Below are 19,771 nucleotides of genomic sequence, written 5' to 3'. Positions count from 1 at the left end.
CATCATTGCAACATAGTTGGCGAACTTTTGAGGCCTCCTACTTTCTCTGAAAGTGCCACTAGGAGCTGCAAACTTTTTTTCTTTTTGAATTGTGCTCTAACCCAAAATGGCCTTTTCGTGCTAACTGCGATATCTCTAGGTCCATCAGTTAGATCCAGAGGCTCAGGAGAATCATCATGCTCAACAGATTTGGGAGGCTCAATAGACTCCCTCTGAATCTCAAGGTTAGTATCAATATCCATATTTTGATTATCATTAACTTCTTTATCATTATCAATAAGAGAACCTTTAGATTTCTTGAAAGCGATATTTTCTTCAAAGGTGACATCCCTACTTACCTCAATATACCTTTGACCGGGAATGTAGATGCGAAATGCCTCGGAAGATTCACTATATCCAACAAGGATACCCTTCTTCCCGAAAGGCTCTAGCTTAGTCCTCTTTTCCTTTGGCACATGAACATAGACAGGACTTCCAAAGATCCTTAGGTGGCTGATATCTCGTTTGCCTCCAGTGAAAGCTTCCTCGGGAGTTATATTCTTCAAAACACGGTGAGAGCATCTATTCTGAATGTACATTGCAGTCTTGGATGCTTCGGCCCATAAGAAGGTCCGCAGGTCCTGATCGTGAATCATAGCTTTGGCTGCTTCAACAATGGCTCTATTCTTTCGTTCAGCTACACCATTTTGCTGAGGATTGTAGGGGACGCAGAACTCCCTCTTAATTCCTGTCTCTACACAAAAGTCATTGAAGCCACTTGAGGTGTATTCACCTCTATTGTCAGATCTTAACACTTTAATCCTTTTACCAGACATATTTTCAGCTAGGGCTTTGAATTCTTCAAACCTACTTAACACTTCATCAGATTCTTTAGATTTTAGAAAGTAAATCCAAGTCTTTCTAGAAAAATCATCTATAAATGTAACATAGTATAGAAATCCGCTGGGTGAAGGAACAAACATGGGTCCCACATAAATCAGAATGAACAAGTGCTAATTTTTCCTTAGCTCTACTTTCACTTTTATGAAATGGAATTTTAGTGTTCTTGCCTAATGCACAACCTTTGCAAGTATCATCATGAAATTGACTAAGTTTAGGCGTACCTTTAACCATCTTTTCAAGTGAAGGAAGTGCCTGATAGTGAAAATGGCCGAGCCTTCTATGCCATAGCTCGCTAGATTCAGGAGCTTCATGAATGAGTGCTCGAATGGGGTTAGTTGAAAGCTTATACAAACTATCATATCTATTTCCAATAACACGAGCAGATTTAATACTAGATTTCTTAGGCCATGCAAGTACTTTACCCTCAGAAAATGCTATTTGATAACCTTTATCTTCTATGGCAGAAATAGAAATTATATTCCTCTTAATTCCAGGAACAAATAAAATATCACTAAGATGCAAGGACATGCCAGATTCTAAATTTAAAGAAGTGTTACCAAAACCTCTTACCAAATACTGAGCATCATCACCAATTACCACATGAAGGTTGGACTCTTTCTCCGTCAAGTTTGAGAGATGCTCTCGATATCCCATGATGTGTCTAGATGCACCACTGTCTATCAACCAAGTGTTGCTATCGGTTAGCACATTATTGGACAAGGCAAAAATGAAGAGGTAGCCTTCATTATCCTTTGAATCTGCAACTTCATTCAGGTTCACTTCTCCTTGCATGGGTAGATTCTGACATTCTTTAGCATAGTGTCCAAACTTATCGCATTTGAAGCAACGGAAACGTGAAAGATCCCTTGGCTTCTTCTTTGAATCGTAAGTAGCAGGAGATCTGAAGTCTCTATCTCTTTTGAAGTTCTTCTTCTTCCAATGATCACCCTTTCTTTTGACATGTTGAGATGCTAGCACATGATGGTCACCTCCATGAGTGCCTTTGAGCATTCCTCTTGCAGCTAGGCGAGATTCCTCTTGAATGCAATCAGACCGGAGGCGATCAAAGGAGGGAAATTCAACTCTTCCACTTATGCTTTGAATAAATAGATCCCAAGAATCAAGGAGACCATTTAATGCAATCGTGACAACATCCTTGTCCACTATTTCACTTCCAATGGAGCTGAGTTGGTCCTTCAATTCTGAAATTTTCATGAAGGACATGACCGAATCTCCCTTGCTCATCTTGATTTGAAAAAGTTGTTGCCTCAGAGTAAGAGCCCGGCTGATGTTATTGATTTCGAACATTCCTTCTAGGTGTTTGAACATCTCCTTGGCTGAAGATAACTTGGAGATGACAGGAACAAGATGATCCTTCACAGAATCAATAAGAAACTTCTTTGCCTTAAGAGCAGTCTTCTTGAACTGCTTTAACTCATCTGGATCTGAGAGTTCAGGCAGATCCTTGTCTTCCACAAACTGTAACAGCTCAACCTCTTCAAGGGCAAGAAGCACACGAACTTTCCAAGAGGTAAATTTAAGAGCACCATCAAGTCTGTCCTCAACCTTCAATCCTATAACCATCTTGCAAAACTAAAACAAAAAACTGAAAGTGAAGGATAACCAATTTTCTGATTTATAATGAACCTAAAGCTCTGATACCATGTTAATTTTAAGCAATCAGGTTATAACAGACTCTAAATAAACAGTAACTGCAATGAAAACACAAGACAAAACACACCAATACCTTGGGAAAACCTCCCTCTTGGAGGTGAAAAACCCAACCTCAAAATTCAATATGTATTATCTCAAATGTAGGCAATTACAAGACAATGAACTTATCTCAGATTGTTGTCCAATCAACAAGGTAGCAGATCAGAATCTTTCTTTACACAACAATGAAGATTGCAGCCCTTATCAACAACAGATAGCTAAAAGAAGATCAACAATGAATTCTCATACAATGTAGACCAATTCGCATGTTCCAGCCTTCGCATGAGAGTCCTTTCAGATTCGCATGGATATCCTTATAATTCGCTCAAGGAAGACTTTGACCAGATTCGCACAAGAAGAGTCTTCATCAAATTCGCACAATGAACTTGACAAAACTCGCACAGGATAGAGGAGTTCCCTGAGCAGATTGAATTTGTAGGAAAAATTATTACTAATGACTTCATTTGATGTTTGTTTTATATCCATCCTTTGGCACCAATCACCCAAATCGGCTTGCATATGATATTAATTTATTTTTGTCTTACATTGCCATTTTATAAATTACATCATTCCTTTTGCCTTTACATTACATGTGTTTGGGCTCAGCCCTAAACAGTTCGAATTGCATGAGAGATAATACATATGAATTTTAGTTGTCATTGACAACATTAAAATTCAATAATCAGGTATCCGAGCTAGCTACTATTTCCAACATCACTAAGTTGAGTTCCATAAAGATGCTCTATTCTTGTGGCACTTGATTTGAAAATTGAGCAGATGGATATTAAAGAAACATTCTTGCATTGAGTCTTCGAGAAGGAAATTTACATGTAACAGACAAAAAAAGCCAAGGTGAAAGGTAAAAACAAACCCCTTTGTAAGCTAAAAGGCTCTTTGTACGAGTAAAGGATCATCACAAATATGGAACAAAAAATTTGATAATAATGTACTAGAATTGGGCTTTAGAAGAATTGATACACTTATCACTGGAGATAATAAAGCATTAATTTAGGAACTTAAAGCTCCATTGTCTAGTAAATTTGACGATGAAAGACTTGGAGTTGCCAAATACATTCTTGGTATAGAGATATGTAGGGATAGGACAATTAGGTAATTATAACTAAGCCAAAGGGTGTATGTAGAGACAATCTTCTGGAGGTTTGGAATGGAAGACAGTGAACTGATAAGTAAACCCCTACCAATAGGCACAGTTGATTGTGGAGCAATGTCCTAAATCTGCGAAGAATTTGGAGGACATCAAGACTGTTCCTTATGGAAGTGCAATAGGAAGTCAAATGTATGCAATGGTCTACACCATAATTGGAAAACTCGGACTTGGCAGACCCAAAATTTGTGACTTGGCAAAAAACTTAGTAACTTAAAAATTGGTTAAATTTCTTTGAAAACACATTTTTTTGCAAAATTGAAAGACAAAATATATCCAATGAGTCCATGAATAAGTACAAAAGCATTTTTTATTAATTTTGATTCATTTGAATACAAATTGAGCCTAAAATTGCATCATCATGTGAAATTGTGATACAATAGTTAGTTGGCAACTATTATGAATTTATGATGATTTCTTTTGAAAATTATCATCATAATTCATAAATTGCATATTACAACATTTGACATCTTCCTCTTCCCTAGTCTAGTAGAAACTTGAGGAGGTTCTAACCTTTGCACTCCGTTGTAGCTCCTCACACAACATTGAAGGATGTGTTTGTGGCTTTGATTCAACCAAATCAATGAACACCTCTAATTTGTTGCCTACCTTTCTTGTGCAAGGCTAAAGTTTGTATTATATTTTATATAATAACATTGGCATTTGAATTTTTTATACTCATATTATGATTCTTCATCATTGATCAATGAGAATATAATAGTGATAAAAGATAATTATCTTAAGTTATTGATTCTGATCTCCACTCCCAAATCCACTCATTATAATCAAATTTCTTATATGAGAAGAGATCCCAATAACTAGTGGGGGTTGAGGAATGGAGATCCAAATGAGGTTGTAATGTCCCCACTTTGAAATAGAATTTAATAATAAAATTAAAATACAAAAGAATAAAAATAAAATATAAATTAAAATATAAAAGAATATAATTAAATATAATGAAATTTTAATTAAGTTAATGAATGGTCAAAAGAAATGAAATGAAAAGTTGTACTCCCTCAAACATGAAATATATAAGGGAGAAGAGAACCTCATTTGAGAGGGGAGACAAAGAAAGGAAGAAGGCAGGGAGCATGTAAACCAAGGAAAGATTAATGGAAGAAGAAAAAGAATGGGAAGTAGATGAGGAAGTGGCTCTTTCAAATGGCAGAAATTATGAAGGGTTGCACTCTTTCAAAAGGGTGCTAATTGTGAAAGGTTGTGTCTCTTGCCCAAGGACATGCATGATGAAGAGGTGTGACCTCTCCCTCACATTGGGAGATATAAAGGGAAGAAGGTTCATTTGAGCAGGGGAAGAGAAAGGAGATCAAGTAGAAATCTGAATAAATAAATGATATTCAGCATACAGTCCCTGTGCATTATATGAGTGTTTGGGTCTAGTGAATAATGAATGGATCATAATGGAAGACAAGATAAGCATGGGATCTAATTAACATTGCAGATTCAGACGATACATATATATATTGAACAGCAGTGACATATTTATCAATACTGCAGTATGAAGTGGAATGCTTAGCAATATGAATTGGCTAATCTGTTACTGGACTATCATTTGATAGCAAGTAGGAATGTATGCATATATTCTCTTGTTTCTAATGTGTGATTAATAATAAAAAACGAATCTATGCATAATTCATAATGATTCCTTAAAAGCTTCATCCAATCTGTCATCCCATTATGGAGGGGAGATATGGGCATATAAGGAAAGTAAGTAGCTGTGTTCCATTCAAAGTTAGGAGGCCGAATGACAAATGTACTTCCGTGCCCCTGAACTTGATGGATAGGCTCAAGGCACATTGTATGATCTCTCATGGGCTTCATAGCATGGATGAGTCTTTGGGTAAAACCTCAAAGGAAACCCACATGTACTTATGATTATTAGAATGATGAATAGAGTTCTATTTGTAACTTTTGGATTATACGTTATCTTTTGAAAACAAATCTCATTGCAGGTTCTAAATCAAGACATTAAGTCAGCAAATCACATTTCCAAATACAATCCATACCTCATTTAGGTATTTTAGGGAAACTGAGTTAAACCCTAATAGGGAACATTACAGAGGCTGAGGGGGCAATGCCTCTCATGGGGGTTTGGGGGCAATGCCCCTAACAGAGTTGAGAGCCATTGCCCCTTGTAGGAGTTCGGGGACAAGCCCCCAACAAGGTAAAGGGGTAGCGCCCCTCGTGGGGGCTTGCGAGAATCACCCCCAATGGGGTCAAGGGGCAGCACCCCTCATGGGGGTGTAGAGGCAATGCCCAAATTAGAGCCTTTGAAACCACACAAAACTTCTTGTCACAAAATAGGTATTTGGTACATTTTTATGAAGAATATTTGCTGTCCAAGTGTTATGTGAGGAAGTGTGAGGGGCATTCATGCATTTATAGGGAAAAACTATTTTTTCCAAAAAATTTGTGTTTTTTTCGTGTTTCCCCTTTTTTAATGTCTAGCGAGTTTTTTTTTCAAACTCGCCAAGTTTTTGGCAAGCACTCTTCAAAAATTCGACAAGTCTTTCTAAGAGAGTAAATGGCTCAAAAGCTTGTTTTATATTTTACTCAACGAATATGCCATCCATGGTCTACACAAAACTAAACATTGCCCAACCAGTGGAGTTCTAAGTAAATTCATGGTGAAGCCGGGTAAATAACATTAGGTACATGTGAAGAGGGTGTTCAAGTACTTGTAGGGAACTCTTGATTATTGCTTAGCTTATCATAGTATTAATGATGTGAGCTAAGTGTTAAGTGTATAAGGATTTGTTGATTCAGATTGGGCTGAAAATCTTGATAACTGAAGGTCTCCAAGCAAACATGTGTTTGTTTTGTTTCGAAAAGTAGTGAGTTAGAGAAGCAAGAGGCAGCAAACAATTACCCTATTAACTACTAAAGCAGAATCTATGGCCACAAAACATGCTTGTAAGGAACCTGTGTGGTTGAAAAGGTTGAGTAGAAAAATTGGATTTAAGAGTAATAACAATAGAGTAGATGAAAATTTTCAATTAAATCATGACAGCCCTGGGATCCTTTTAATTGCCAATGCTGATGCAAGTAACTTTTTGTTACTTTGCTGCAACACCTCATCTTGATGGTAAGCACATGTTTTAAGAGAGGTTGTAGAGAGAATGGATATGTTGAAATTTAAAACCAGAAATTCAAAAACAGGTATATGAAAGCGTAGCAACAAGCCGCACCCTTGAAAAGAATCCATGCCCCAATACAAGACTCTCCACCACAAGGCTTCACCCCAGCATGCAGTTTGAACCCCAAAATTCTATTCAAAAGAAGTTTATGAAGTTGCAAAAGAAGAAATTTAATGATTTTGGCATCAAAATATATTTTTACACAATGTTAGAATTGACAAGCATGTGCACCTCTCTCTCTCTCAGCCCCGTCTTTGCTAAAAATAATTTTGTAATTGACTTAAAAATCACTTGTGTGTGTTTACGGTTTGTTTATTAGTTTTGATTAGTTAATAAATGTCGTTAGTTAGTTAGTACTTTCAAAGTTGATATGTTAATGATAACTTGGAGATTGTTATAGAAGGACAACATTAAAACTGTTTCAAGAATCATGAAAATTGAAACCAGCTAAAGACTAATGCTTAGAAGTTTGAAAGTTTTCAATATGTGAGAAAGTATTTTACAGTGTTCCACAGCCGTTGGGGACGTAGGGACGGGTTTCGGAGACGGGGGGACAAAGGGCCTAAGTTTGGGGACGATGAGGGGACGGCGGGGGGATGGCGGCGAGGGGGTGGCAGGGTGCTGGTGCTAATATAGTTATACATATAGTTATAGTACTTGAAAAACTAGTTGTGAAAAGATGTATAAGAGTATAAGAATTACATTTCAAATGAAACTATAGGAAATTAGTAAAATTATAAAATAGCAAAATTTAAAATACTAAATCTAAATACGAAGATTTCTAAGTTTTTTCTCCTCTTCAGCTAGCTGGTACAAAAATCAGAATTAGAAATATGAATGAAATCACTAGTTTTAGTGGTTTTGTATTGCATTGGGGGACAGTGTGGGGCCCACGTCAAATTAGGGTTACCACCCCCAAAAATCGCTCAAAATTTAAAAAAATAAAAAATTTCAATTGCTTTTTGACGTGTTCAAATGGGAGACTCCTGCAAGTCTCCCCACCCCTCAAGAGACACTTGGGAGTCTCCCGAGGAGTCTTGGAAACGCCTAGGAGTCTTTGAAACGCCTGGGAGTCTCTCGAGGTGTCTTGGAAACGCCTTGGAGTTTCCCAAGGATTCTTGGAGACGTCTCCCAAGGAGACTTGGAGATGTCTCAGCATCTCCGAGAATCCTTGGAGACGCAGAGACGTTACCCCGTCCCTGACGAAGCACCGGTGGCGATGGCAGGACGGCGGGAGACGCCTCGTCCCCGTCTCGCTGTCTCGGAAACATCCCCATCTTGGAAACGCAGGTCTGAGGGGGGGGGGGGAACATGTTTCCGTGGAACACTGGTATTTTATGAAATATTATTTAATGTTTATGATAAATACCTTAGTTTTGATTACCATCAAGTACTTGTTATTGATGATTGTCTTGCGGACTCTCTACATTATTTCTTTGAAACATTGCTTGTTTGGCTTTTGAAAATCCGAATCACTCCAGTCCTCTATGCTTCTCTGGATGAATTTCTTTCAGTTATGCTGATCCAGAATTGGAGAAGGAAATCTATCACTACTCCTTCAAGAATGCTATTTTTCTTTATGTTTAATATTTCATTTTAGTTTTAAGTGTTTGCAAATGTTACGTCTTTCAACAGATTTGAGATTTCTTATAAATATGTGCATAAAGCTGTACATTTCACCATTGTACATTCTCACAAGTAGTTAGCAAATGGAAGCCTCGCATACAAATAGCACCTCAAAGGACAAAGAAGATCCCAAAGGAGGTTCAGATGCCCGCATGGCATATACCATACAAAGAGATTTCAAACCACAAAGCACTTTTCTACATCCTTTTCCTGTTAAATTATCCCTTCACTCTTTTGGCTAAATGAAAATTTGAATATAGTAATGGAAAAATACCTTTGAACGATGAACTTTATCTGCAAATACCAAAGGCAATCTTGAAGCAACCTGCAAAAGCATCAATAAATTAACTCATTACAATCTGCAGGTTTTAGCGCAGAAATTTTGGTATGTTAAAAACATGACAAAAATAAGCAACCTGGAAAAGCATCAATATATGAAATTATTAGAACCATGAGCTCTCACTGTGGTAACTTTCATGGAATAAAATCTTTGAGATAAATGTCTATCGATCTCCACCTTTTGTTCCAACACATTGAAAGCTAATACTGCTTAAAGCAACGACAAATTAAATCATAGTATATCTGCCAATGCCCGATGCAATACATCAGGCAAACAAAGCTGAAATGATCCTATAGCAACCATGTCAAATACAATGAACAAGAAATTTTCTGCGTGCACTATTGTATCCTACAAAAACAAAATTCATTTACATTACAACAGTAAACTGATTCTAACTTTAAAGTCAGTTGTGAGCCATTTCATCGCCCATGGAGTTCTGTTCGAAATGGCAACAAATTCTTTTATGATAATTATATAAAATAAAAGGATGAAAACACATCACAAAGGAAAGGTTCGCATAAGTACTTAAGCTTGCCATTGAAAATTTGACGATAGATGGATTGCAAAGGTCTATGCAACTTCTATTGTACAACTCTCAACCTTATATAGACAATTCACGATGTTTATGTACAAAGTGACATACAAGCATTACTCTGGAATTAATCGCGATTAGGAAAAAATCGCAAGTGACAGAGAGATTTTCCCCAAAAATCGGGGTTAAAATCGTTGACTTGGGTCAACGACTTTTTAGGGATTAAATCATTCAAAATCGCAGTGTAAATCACAATTAAAACCTGCAAACAAAGGTGATTTTTATTTTGTGCGAAATTGACAAAAATTAACCCTAAAAAACAGCAGGAAAAATTATAAAGTGGTGTTCAGCAAGAGTCCAGACACCATATATCATTGACCTGCCATTTTGACCACATTTTTGAAATCTATACGCATTTAAATCAGCATAAATCAACTCACCCAAGCTTGAGGTCAATCAATTCATTAATATACTGATACCTTCAACAAGCTCCAAGTCAAACCCAATATTTTAAATGCTGAATAATGTACTTGTTAAATTTCTTTTGGGTCTTTCTCTTGTCCTTCATAAAAAATTGGCTATGTTTGCAGTGGAATCTTTTGATAGGGATTTTAAGCTTAAAGTGACTACAAATATAAGTTAGGCCCTAAAAAGTGAATGCAATAAGGTACCTGCAAACCTTCCATAAATAGTGGCCACTCAAAATTTCCAAATCAATCCTCCTCCCTTGCAACTAGTAGCACGAAGACCATCCATAAATAGTGACCACTCAAAATTTCCAAATCAATCCTCCTCCCTTCCACCCAGTAGCACGAATCTATTTTGTAGCTGCCGCATGCATTGGGATGATTCAATTGATGAGTGCAAGGTAATTTGAAGTAAGAAAGATAGGAAAGCTCTCCTCGTAGAAGAGCAACAAGTGAAAGTGGAAGATGTATAAGATCTACCCATGGTTAATTTAGCAATCTTACAAAGCCTAGAACTACCCTTGTTCTCGGGACTAAGAACTACTCTAAGGCCTCTCAAGTGTCTATCTTTATGCAAAACTACCAAATAAAAAATCAAACAGCTCTCTCAATAATTCAAAATGTAAGCGTGAAAAATACAGTTAGTGAAAGGTTGGGTATAGGAACATGGACCTTCTCATCAACAAGGTTTGTGCAATATTTTTTGCTATCAAGCCTTTCAAGGATACAATTGAATGTGATGAAACACCCCTAGATTGCTCAAATTTCCTTCTTCAATGCCCATTCCAGTATGACCAAAGTGCAATTTATGATGGATAACTAAATACCTAAAAGATCCAAAAATAAGGTAAGTTGTATAAGCTTACTTCTTCCAATGCTAAATGACATTTCATTTTAGTTAAGCATATTGTAAAGCAAGTAAACTTATCAAAATACTTAGCACTCTATATCATGTCCAATGTTCAAAATTCTATTAAATAATTGGGTTTTGATATTGATCAAAATGGTGTACATGCAAACCCTATCAAATTGAAAACTCCCATAAAATGGCCCATTCCCAACTATACTGCAAACCTAATGACCTACCTAGGAGGCATGAACCACTGCAAACAAATCATCCAAAAAATCTCATTTATCGTTCAACTAGACATAGACTTGGCAGAGTTGATTTTTGACCCAAACTCAACAAATTGAAAAGACAATGAAATCTAAAGATTTAAAGATTTAAAACTTGTATCATGCACCTCTAAATGAATAAACTTTAAAGACACAATAAACTTATCAAATCAAAGCTACTTTGATGACATAAACAAATATATATTAATCACATGAGTATAAAAGCAGATTTTAGCTGAAGGAAACAACATATTTAGATATATAAATATCAGCAAGTGTTTAAGGTGTATGAAACTCATGGATTACAGTATCCATGGCATGAAAGACAAAAAATCAAAATATGCAATGACGAACTATGGTAGAAGGAGCTTGTATCCCTAAACCGAAAATTACTAGCCACCACATGGAGTCAAGTGCTTGTATCTCAGGCATGTTTATAAATGTTGCTACAGCCTTAGGAGCATTACTTAAGAGAGGGTCTAACTTAGCAAACTAAAAGTATAAATGAAATTTAATTATTAGGAATTTAATTGGGAAATTTTCAAAAAAAAAAGTACTGCTCTTCCATCCAACATGGCCTAAAAAAAAATTCACTTTTTTGTTTTATTAAACTAAAGCAAGGATTTGGGAATAGCCCCCAATGGGGTCAAGGGGCACCCTTGGAGACAACACAAGCCATCATGGCGCATTCCGTTTTTCATAATTTAATTACTTTTAACCATCCTCCAAAACTACTTCAAACCCTTCCAGAAAAGCTTAACGCTTTTACATTTAAACCATGTAAAGTGTTTTTACTTGTCTGGTCTATGTTTACTCAAAAAAATATTGCTTGCCATTTAAATATTTAAGTATTTTTAAGTTGCCAAGTTTTGTTGAGTTTTTGCTGAGTTAAAATTTTGGGCTTGCCAAGTACTCTCCAAGTCCAAGTCTGCAAACTATGGTTTATAATTCATGATGTTAATGTAGTAAACCATCATCCAGAATTACAAGAACAAGTAGCAAAAGAATGTGCACAACACAAAGGAGAGTATAAAGATACCACAATTCAAATTACTAAGTAAAGCATGCACACAGTTAAGAGAAAATTCCAGCTTACCTGTGGCTCCGTCCGTTTCTCGGGAATCTCTTCATCCACACCCAAAGCATCATCAATGTCAATTTCCATCTTATTACCATCATCTGCAACAAACGGAACTATAAACACCACTGGCTAACGAAAATGCTGGTGTTCTAGCAGCTTAAGCAATCACAGAATTCAATAGCAGTTTACCTATCTCTTACTACATATTTACCTTCACCTTCAACTTTCAGTGTGGACAAATTTGCTCCATTCCCCTTCTTACTGTCTTCTCTAATATCAGATTCGGACTTTACTTTAGGAGCAGTTAGAGTTTCCTTTTTTACATTTTTCTTACCTATGCTCCTCTTTGTACCTACATTAGACTTTGAAAGAAAGAAGAGCCGAAATTACAATAATGTGCAAGGATGACCAAAATAGGTCAAAAACTAGAGCTTTTACAAATCGCTAATCAGAAGTACTAAAAGGAACACAAAAATTTAGTAACTAAAACTAGACCAAAAATACAATCCTTCATCCACCTCATGTTCTTGGTTTATGTCATTTCTTTATATATACATATTGAACTATGTATAGGGAGTTGAGCTGGCCATTTTTCCCAAAAGATGCATCTATTCAGGAAACCAAAACCATCCCAATTAAGGATCTCACAGGAGACTGTTAAGCCATGTCATGAATCTCGAGGGGATATGCTGGACACTTACCAACAATCTCCCCCTCAGCATTACCCGAGGGAATTCAAACTTGTGACCCCACTTTGATACCACTTATAGGGAGTTGAGCTGGTCATTTCTCCCAAAAGATGCATCTATTCAGGAAATTGATACCATCCCAATTAAAGATCTCACAGGAGGCTGTTAAGCCATGTCACAAATCCCAAGGGGATATACTAGACACTTACCAACACTATGTCATCTCTTAGATGCAATTTTTCCTGATTAAAGGGTATTTTTCCTTATATTGGTTCCTTGGACTCTCTTGTTGTTCTCACCTTAGATGCTTTTGATTTTCGCTGAATCTTCTTTGGGGTCTTTTCTTCACTATCACTGAGAAGGACTGTCTCTACTCCTTTTTCTTGAGATCCCAATTTTGACTGATGCTCCTCTTCTTCAAAGGATCTGCTTGACTCTTTTTTTGAACTACCAGGCACATCACGCGAAGGAGAATTTGAAGGAGAGGATGACAGTGTTGTGAATGTCTGCTTTGGAGCCTGTACACAAAGCATACCATGGCATCAGTGATTGCAATAATATTAATAAATAACTTATGACAAGGGAAAAGGCATAAATTGGTTTTTATCAATCCACCACATCTTCATGTGACAGAAATACAACCGTTAAGCAAACAAAAATAACAGAAAGTGAAACAAGATCGAATTAATATTACAGAGCAAATTACAAGATCAATTACATGAAGTAATACAAACCTGTAACAAACTCATTGTAATCTTGTTTGGTATTATATTCTTAATAGACCCAATACATATATATTGTACGTGTTAAATAGATCAGTATAACTAGATCAGCACCTCAAACTTTGTCACTAACGTCAACACCCTTAATGTGCACTGCTAATCAATCAGCTAGTCTTCTACTACACACATTATATAATAGTATACTACAAAAACTCTCGTGAGGGAGGGAAGTAGAGCTGTGGAGATATATGTAAACTCCCCCTTCAGCTAAATATCAATAACTGATTAGCAATAACACCCAAATATTGGTTTTTTAAAATTATGTTTGCTTTCCATTCTTTTGAATGTATTATGGACCAGATTCACCACCAGCATCCCTAATCCAAAAGGGACTAAAAGATAATTCCATGGTAGAATATTGTTGGCATGGTGTACAACTATATTATGCAAGTGTTTCTTAGTTACCTGATACTTAACAGACAAATCAAACACCATTGTCCTAATCAACATCAAGAAATTTTGCTAAATATTGAGAACTGTGAGTGCCAGTACCTAAAAAAAATAATTCTCGTGGAACTTGCAGAAGAAAACAATGTACAGAATGAAAAAGCAAGTTTTATATGCATGGTGTAGAAGGTTTCCATGACAACTGTTAAATCCTTTAATCACAAATTTGTGGAACATGTCAGTGAGACACGAAGTTTGGGCAAATGACAGTTTCATGGAAGAGCCTACTATTTTAACCATTGAAGTCAGGTATTGCTAGTGTTATAAACAGCCAATGAAATACCCCCTAGTGTAGACAATAAACTACATTATTCATAGAATTTCCCTTAACACATAAACAAAACTACTTTTTCTAATGGCAAGCCGCAAGACAGCTGCCAGTTGCTCACAGATTAAGAAAACCACATTTGAAGTTATCCCCTTTATTATTTAAACTCCCAATTGGAATTTTGAGAATTCTCGCCATACCCATCACCAGATTCTTATCCTACCAGACGATTCTTCTCTTAACAGATCTTTGATTACACTTTGCAAACTTCAAGTTTTTATGAGAAGATGAGAAAATTACAGTGACCTGGATCAAAATTAATCAAGGATGGGGCAGAACAAAAAGAAAAACAGAAAGATACTATTCTAAATCATTTAAACTGTGCTAGTATTTTAGAATGAACAAAGAAGAAAGACAGGTCTTTCTAAGTAAAAATGAAGTTAGACGCTTGACCATTGGAGTTCTAAAAAAGACAGACAGCAAAAAGTTACTATTCCTGTGAAGGCATTACTCTTGAGAGTAAAAATCATTATCATACCCATAGTTGGCAGACTCGGACTTGGCAAAACTCAGCAGACCCAAAATTTGCAACTCAGCAAAAACTCAACAACTTAAAAAATTGCTTAAATTTCTTTAAAAACACTTTTTTTTGTTTTTTTTTGCAAGATTCAATGTCAAAATGTATCCAATGAGTACAAAAGTGTTTTCTATTAAGTTTGATTCTTTTGAATATAAATTGAGTACAAAATTGGATCATCATGCAAAATCCTGATGCAATAGTTAGGTAGATGCTTTATGAATTTATGATGATTGCCTCTGAAAATTATAATCATAATTCATAAATTCCATATAGCATCATTTTCTGTAAATTAGTTACATAGAGAAAGAGAACAATAATACCCAAAGATGATATTCATATTCTCTAAAACTTCATCAAATTACACATGTCAGCTTTAGGTTTGTTCAATGATGGATCAAATCTCCTCAAACAACAATTAGAACCATTTAAATGAGATCTTAAGCATCTTACTACTTGTGCATTAAAGAGAAACTACATAAATCAGAGAAAAGAGAGAAGTCAAATTGACTAGACAACCCATATTGCTGAAGATGCCACCCAGGTATGCATTCTCGTTCGTACATATAAATTACACATGTAAAACTCTTTTTAATTTGGTAAATCCCTTGTATTTTTGGGAAACCTTCTGCTTAGTTGCTGTGGCATCTCCGGGATTTCTACCTAGCCCAATTCCAACATTTTAGAATGTCTCCTGGTATTTGAACCTTGAGCTTCGTTATGAAAAGGGGATGTGCTTTTATCACCTTGAGCTGGTCCTATTTGGTTAATAAAAAATGAAATTAACAATGTTCACTTGTACATCCAAATTTGGCTTGGTTGATTAATACATGCGACCTGGTAAGGTCCCATCGCCTATTTCTCTTGTAACGCAGCTTGCATTCAGCTTATAGCCATTTAGGGCATTTGTTTGTCATATTTTGATGTCCACGCATTATTTAAAGTTGAAACAAAACGCCCAATTGAAAAGTGTTCGGAATTATACAATGCCCATTTAGTTAAAGTCAGTACACGGAATTGTGGAACTTCTGGTAACTTTTGTGGCAAATTTGGAAAGGTTCCCTGAAGTTTTTACGCAGTTTCCAAAAATATTATACAGGCTAGTTCAGGCTTCTAGAGAATTGCCCAAAATTTCAAATATCCAGTCCTGTTGCTTGGAATATCCCAAAAATTGTCAGAGAATAAAATAAAATAAAATAATACCTGAAACTCCCTCAGCCAGTCAGGGGAAGCTTCCCTGTTGCTATCCATTTCGCAATTTGTCGCGCCGCTATTATTCCTCAATGTGCCATAAAAAGAATGCCGTTTCTCTGCTCGAACTGAATGCCTGGATAAAGTAAAATGCCGGGTTGAAGTACACAAATTGTTTAAGTAGCCCGCGCAATGCAGGTTTTATGAATATGAATAGTGTGACGAGATAACTAATTTGGAGGATAGGGGAAATAACATAGTCCAATAACTGTCATTTTATTGCCAAAATATTAAAAAAAATTGTCACTACATAAATATAAAAATATCAGTAAATATTTATTTTAATACCAATACATGTTCACAAATGAATTAGTAGTTGACAATAAAAAAGTAATAAAAATAAACAACTACGGTTACATTTTCTATTTTAATACAAAACAATTTGTACAAATAATAAACATTTTTTTTTTTTTTTAAACTTAATGTTTACATTTGCCACTTTATGCAAGTGGCTAAAAAGTACAAATGTACTACAATTACAATTACATATGCACAGCTATTGGTGCATTACATGACATAAAAACAATCAACTTTAGACTTCTTAGACATTCAAGTGTACATTCTTCCAAATATCACTTCACAACTTCATGCATTAAATAGATCTGCATTTGGTACTTGCATTTGCAACAATGGTGTAAGGCTCCCTAGTAACCAAGAATTTGCATAAAATCAAATTTAAAAAACCAAGTTTCATTCAAAGCATAGAAGAAAATTGAACAATTTGAAGCAATAGAGGGTTGCATATTTAATATGACATGACCGACTGTTTCCCACAAAAATTCAAATTTAAAAATAGCTAGCTACCACAATCGAATGCATTGCACATTCAAATTATATTATAAGACACAATTTTCTGTCACTTTCATTACAATCCAATTCCTTGCATATTCTTGAGCTCTGCAAATACCATCTGTGCATTCCTTATTCAAGGGTGCACGTTTAGGTTGGTACACACAGAATAACTAAATTCCCTATGTAGTCAATGTTAAATGCTATAAATCTTTCAATTGAAATTATATTGTTTTCAATAAACCAACACTTCTTTCAATATAGTCGTTGTAAATAATATTAACAGCCAATTGGATGTCTAATGATGGTTTAACTCCTTCATAGTTGCATTATACTTTGTCTATTGATTATTTCTTTGTATGTGGTTTACAACTTCATTTTAATGCTCTCTTATAGTTTAATGTGCCTATATGGTTATTGTCCATTAATACTGTGAACTTTACTCCAATTTCTTTGCTTCATTATACTATGAACTTGACTCCACTTTCTTTGCTTCATTTTGCGATATAGGTTTCATTTCAATGCTCTGTTACAGTTTAATAATGTTGAAATCCTTATAGTATAATAATGTCAAAATCCTCATAGAGAATGGCAAAAAAAAATGATTATCTATTTGTTTTATTCGAAACCCTTTCATTATTTATCATTTCATTTTATGGGTGCGTTGTTAAATGGTGTCTCTATGTTTACAATGCCAAAATAATTATAGAGAATGCAAAAAAAAAAGATTATTGTTCATAATTATTTGAAACCCCTCCATTATTTATCATTACAATACTGTGTATGCCTGATACTATTACTTATAGTGACTATATATTGGCTATAAGGTTGTTGTCCACATATGTGTGTGTGTGTGTGTGTGTTGAAACATGTTCAATGATGTAATTGTTCACTATCTAATAGAATGTCAGCAATATCCAATTTTCAATCACATCACAGTTACATACTTAACTCATGCATGGTTGTTTCGAGTTCTCTAGCTATATGGTTATTGTCTATATTATCAGGCATACGGAAATAGAGACACAATACCATTTTATTTTGTTCAAAGATGTTCAATGATGGATTTGTACTCATTGGTACCTACAGAAATTGATTTGTTTACCATGATTTATCTCAATGGCATTGACGGTTTCATTTCAATAATTTGTCTCTGTATATATATTTATATAGGCACACACGGTTGCATTTTATCGTTGGTACCTTATCGTTGTAGGTTCACTGAACATAATGGCACCAGGTAGAAAGGGAAACAGATGTGTTAGACGTCAAACAGTTAGAGTCACTTGTGGGGTGCACTTCCCTGATGAAGATAGTTTTGTCCAAAATGAAGACCTAGTGACTCTTGTTGTAGATGACCATTCACCTAACAAAGCAACTAGTGTGGAAACTACGGTTGTACATGACCATTCTACTTCAGCTTGTAATCATATTCCATAAACACCACAAGTACGGGTGGCCTCAAAGGTTCCCAAACCAAAATGGAGCATATCTGACATGAAAGAAGCAATATCATGCACAGAGACAAGTACATGTCTCTTAGAGGCACATCAATCAAGTATGGTATCATCATTGCCTCTTTGAGGGCATGGCTGATGGGAGCCACAATGGTGCAGGAGCACCCTTTTAAGCTCTCCCTCCTTCTTGTTTTGTTGGTGTTATGCTTCTTTTGAAGCTATTGTATATGAATAAGAGCCATGAGCTCATTTGTTCTAGACTAGGTCCTAGTTTTAGGTCCTTAGTGTTTTGTTGTTATTTCTTGTGCAGGAGAGGTTGAGTGTGCCTTGGATGTGTGTTAGGCCTTATTGGCATGTTACTGTCCTTAGGATAGCCCAAAATAGGCTTAGGAGTTATGAAAAGTAACAATGGCAAAATTGCTTAAAAGATGCAAAAGTTGCATGACAACTTTTAAAAGTTGTCAAGCAACTTTTCCACCCAAAATGGTCAAAGACCCTTGTTGAGTGTGGAGAGCCCTAATTTTGGCACACCGACTGAGGTATGGGTAGTATAAGTATTTCTAAACCCTAAATTAATGGGTTGGATGTCAGACATTGTACGACCCTAGCAAAAAGATCAGACTGAGACTGTGAAACTATTACCAGTCAGTTTGAATGAAGAAAACAAGCCAGTTAATAGATTGAGAAACGTCTAAATCTGTGTGGAATGTTTGTCATGGTGTAAATACTTTCATTTCAAGCAATTAGTTTAGGTTTTTATCTGCAGATTGAGTATGTTTGTAAATAGTTTGTTAATTATCTTCTTACTGTCCAATTTCGGACAAGATTGTGTAAATGGCTGCATAACTCCATTCCCCGTTGTGGAACCACCATGAAACCATGGGGAATGAGAGTGCAAACCTTATACCATACTGCAAAACAAGCAAGGCCCTTGAAAATGCAGGAAGGCCAAGCAAAGACCCACTCCTAGGCGAGACTGGACAGTGCCCAGTTAGGAGAGGTTAGATTGCAGAGGTCTTGGAGAGCTAGGTTGGACAGAGGAGAATACACCTTTTGGAGGAGGTGTAGAGGAGTATTTGAAGCATCATTAGTGTGAAGGAGGAGCCTCCACCAATCCAGACAAGGTGGCTAAAACACAAAACACTCACTGTGACCCAGGCAGACCATAAAACCCTCACAAAACCCTTAAAAACCCCAAAATTTGCCCTAGGCACTGTACGGCTACTTGGAGGCCCAAAACCTAGAAAATCCTTGAGCCCTTGCCAATTGAATGGCAGTCCATTTTGGGAGTTTGGGTTGATTGTGCATTATTTGTGAGAGGAAGCCCTAAAGGACCGGGTAGGAGGCCTAATTGGTCCTAATCCTTGTAGCCCTGTTTTGTAAGCAAAAACACAAAACAGTGAAATCGGTAGGAAGGATGAAAGTAGCCATTTC

The 19,771-nt window shown here is 36.1% G+C and overlaps 1 protein-coding gene across 1 annotated transcript in view; it reads right to left on the bottom strand.

The window, feature by feature from the left end:
- Positions 1-16,264, bottom strand: part of LOC131060536 (DNA-binding protein BIN4) — a 180,178-nt gene extending 163,914 nt beyond the window's left edge. Inside the window, exons 1-5 of the mRNA XM_057993787.2 lie at positions 16,044-16,264; positions 13,066-13,284; positions 12,289-12,439; positions 12,093-12,175; positions 8,816-8,866 (exon numbers count right to left, since the gene is read on the bottom strand). Of these exons, the coding sequence (XP_057849770.2) occupies positions 8,816-8,866; positions 12,093-12,175; positions 12,289-12,439; positions 13,066-13,284; positions 16,044-16,091 (552 nt within the window). The 5' untranslated portion in view covers positions 16,092-16,264. The remainder of the gene's footprint in view (positions 1-8,815; positions 8,867-12,092; positions 12,176-12,288; positions 12,440-13,065; positions 13,285-16,043) is intronic.
- Positions 16,265-19,771: the final 3,507 nt, after the last annotated feature.

This window comes from Cryptomeria japonica, chromosome 2 (assembly GCF_030272615.1).
Source record: "Cryptomeria japonica chromosome 2, Sugi_1.0, whole genome shotgun sequence".
Lineage (NCBI taxonomy): Eukaryota > Viridiplantae > Streptophyta > Pinopsida > Cupressales > Cupressaceae > Cryptomeria > Cryptomeria japonica.
This window is presented reverse-complemented; position numbering and strand designations above follow the sequence as displayed.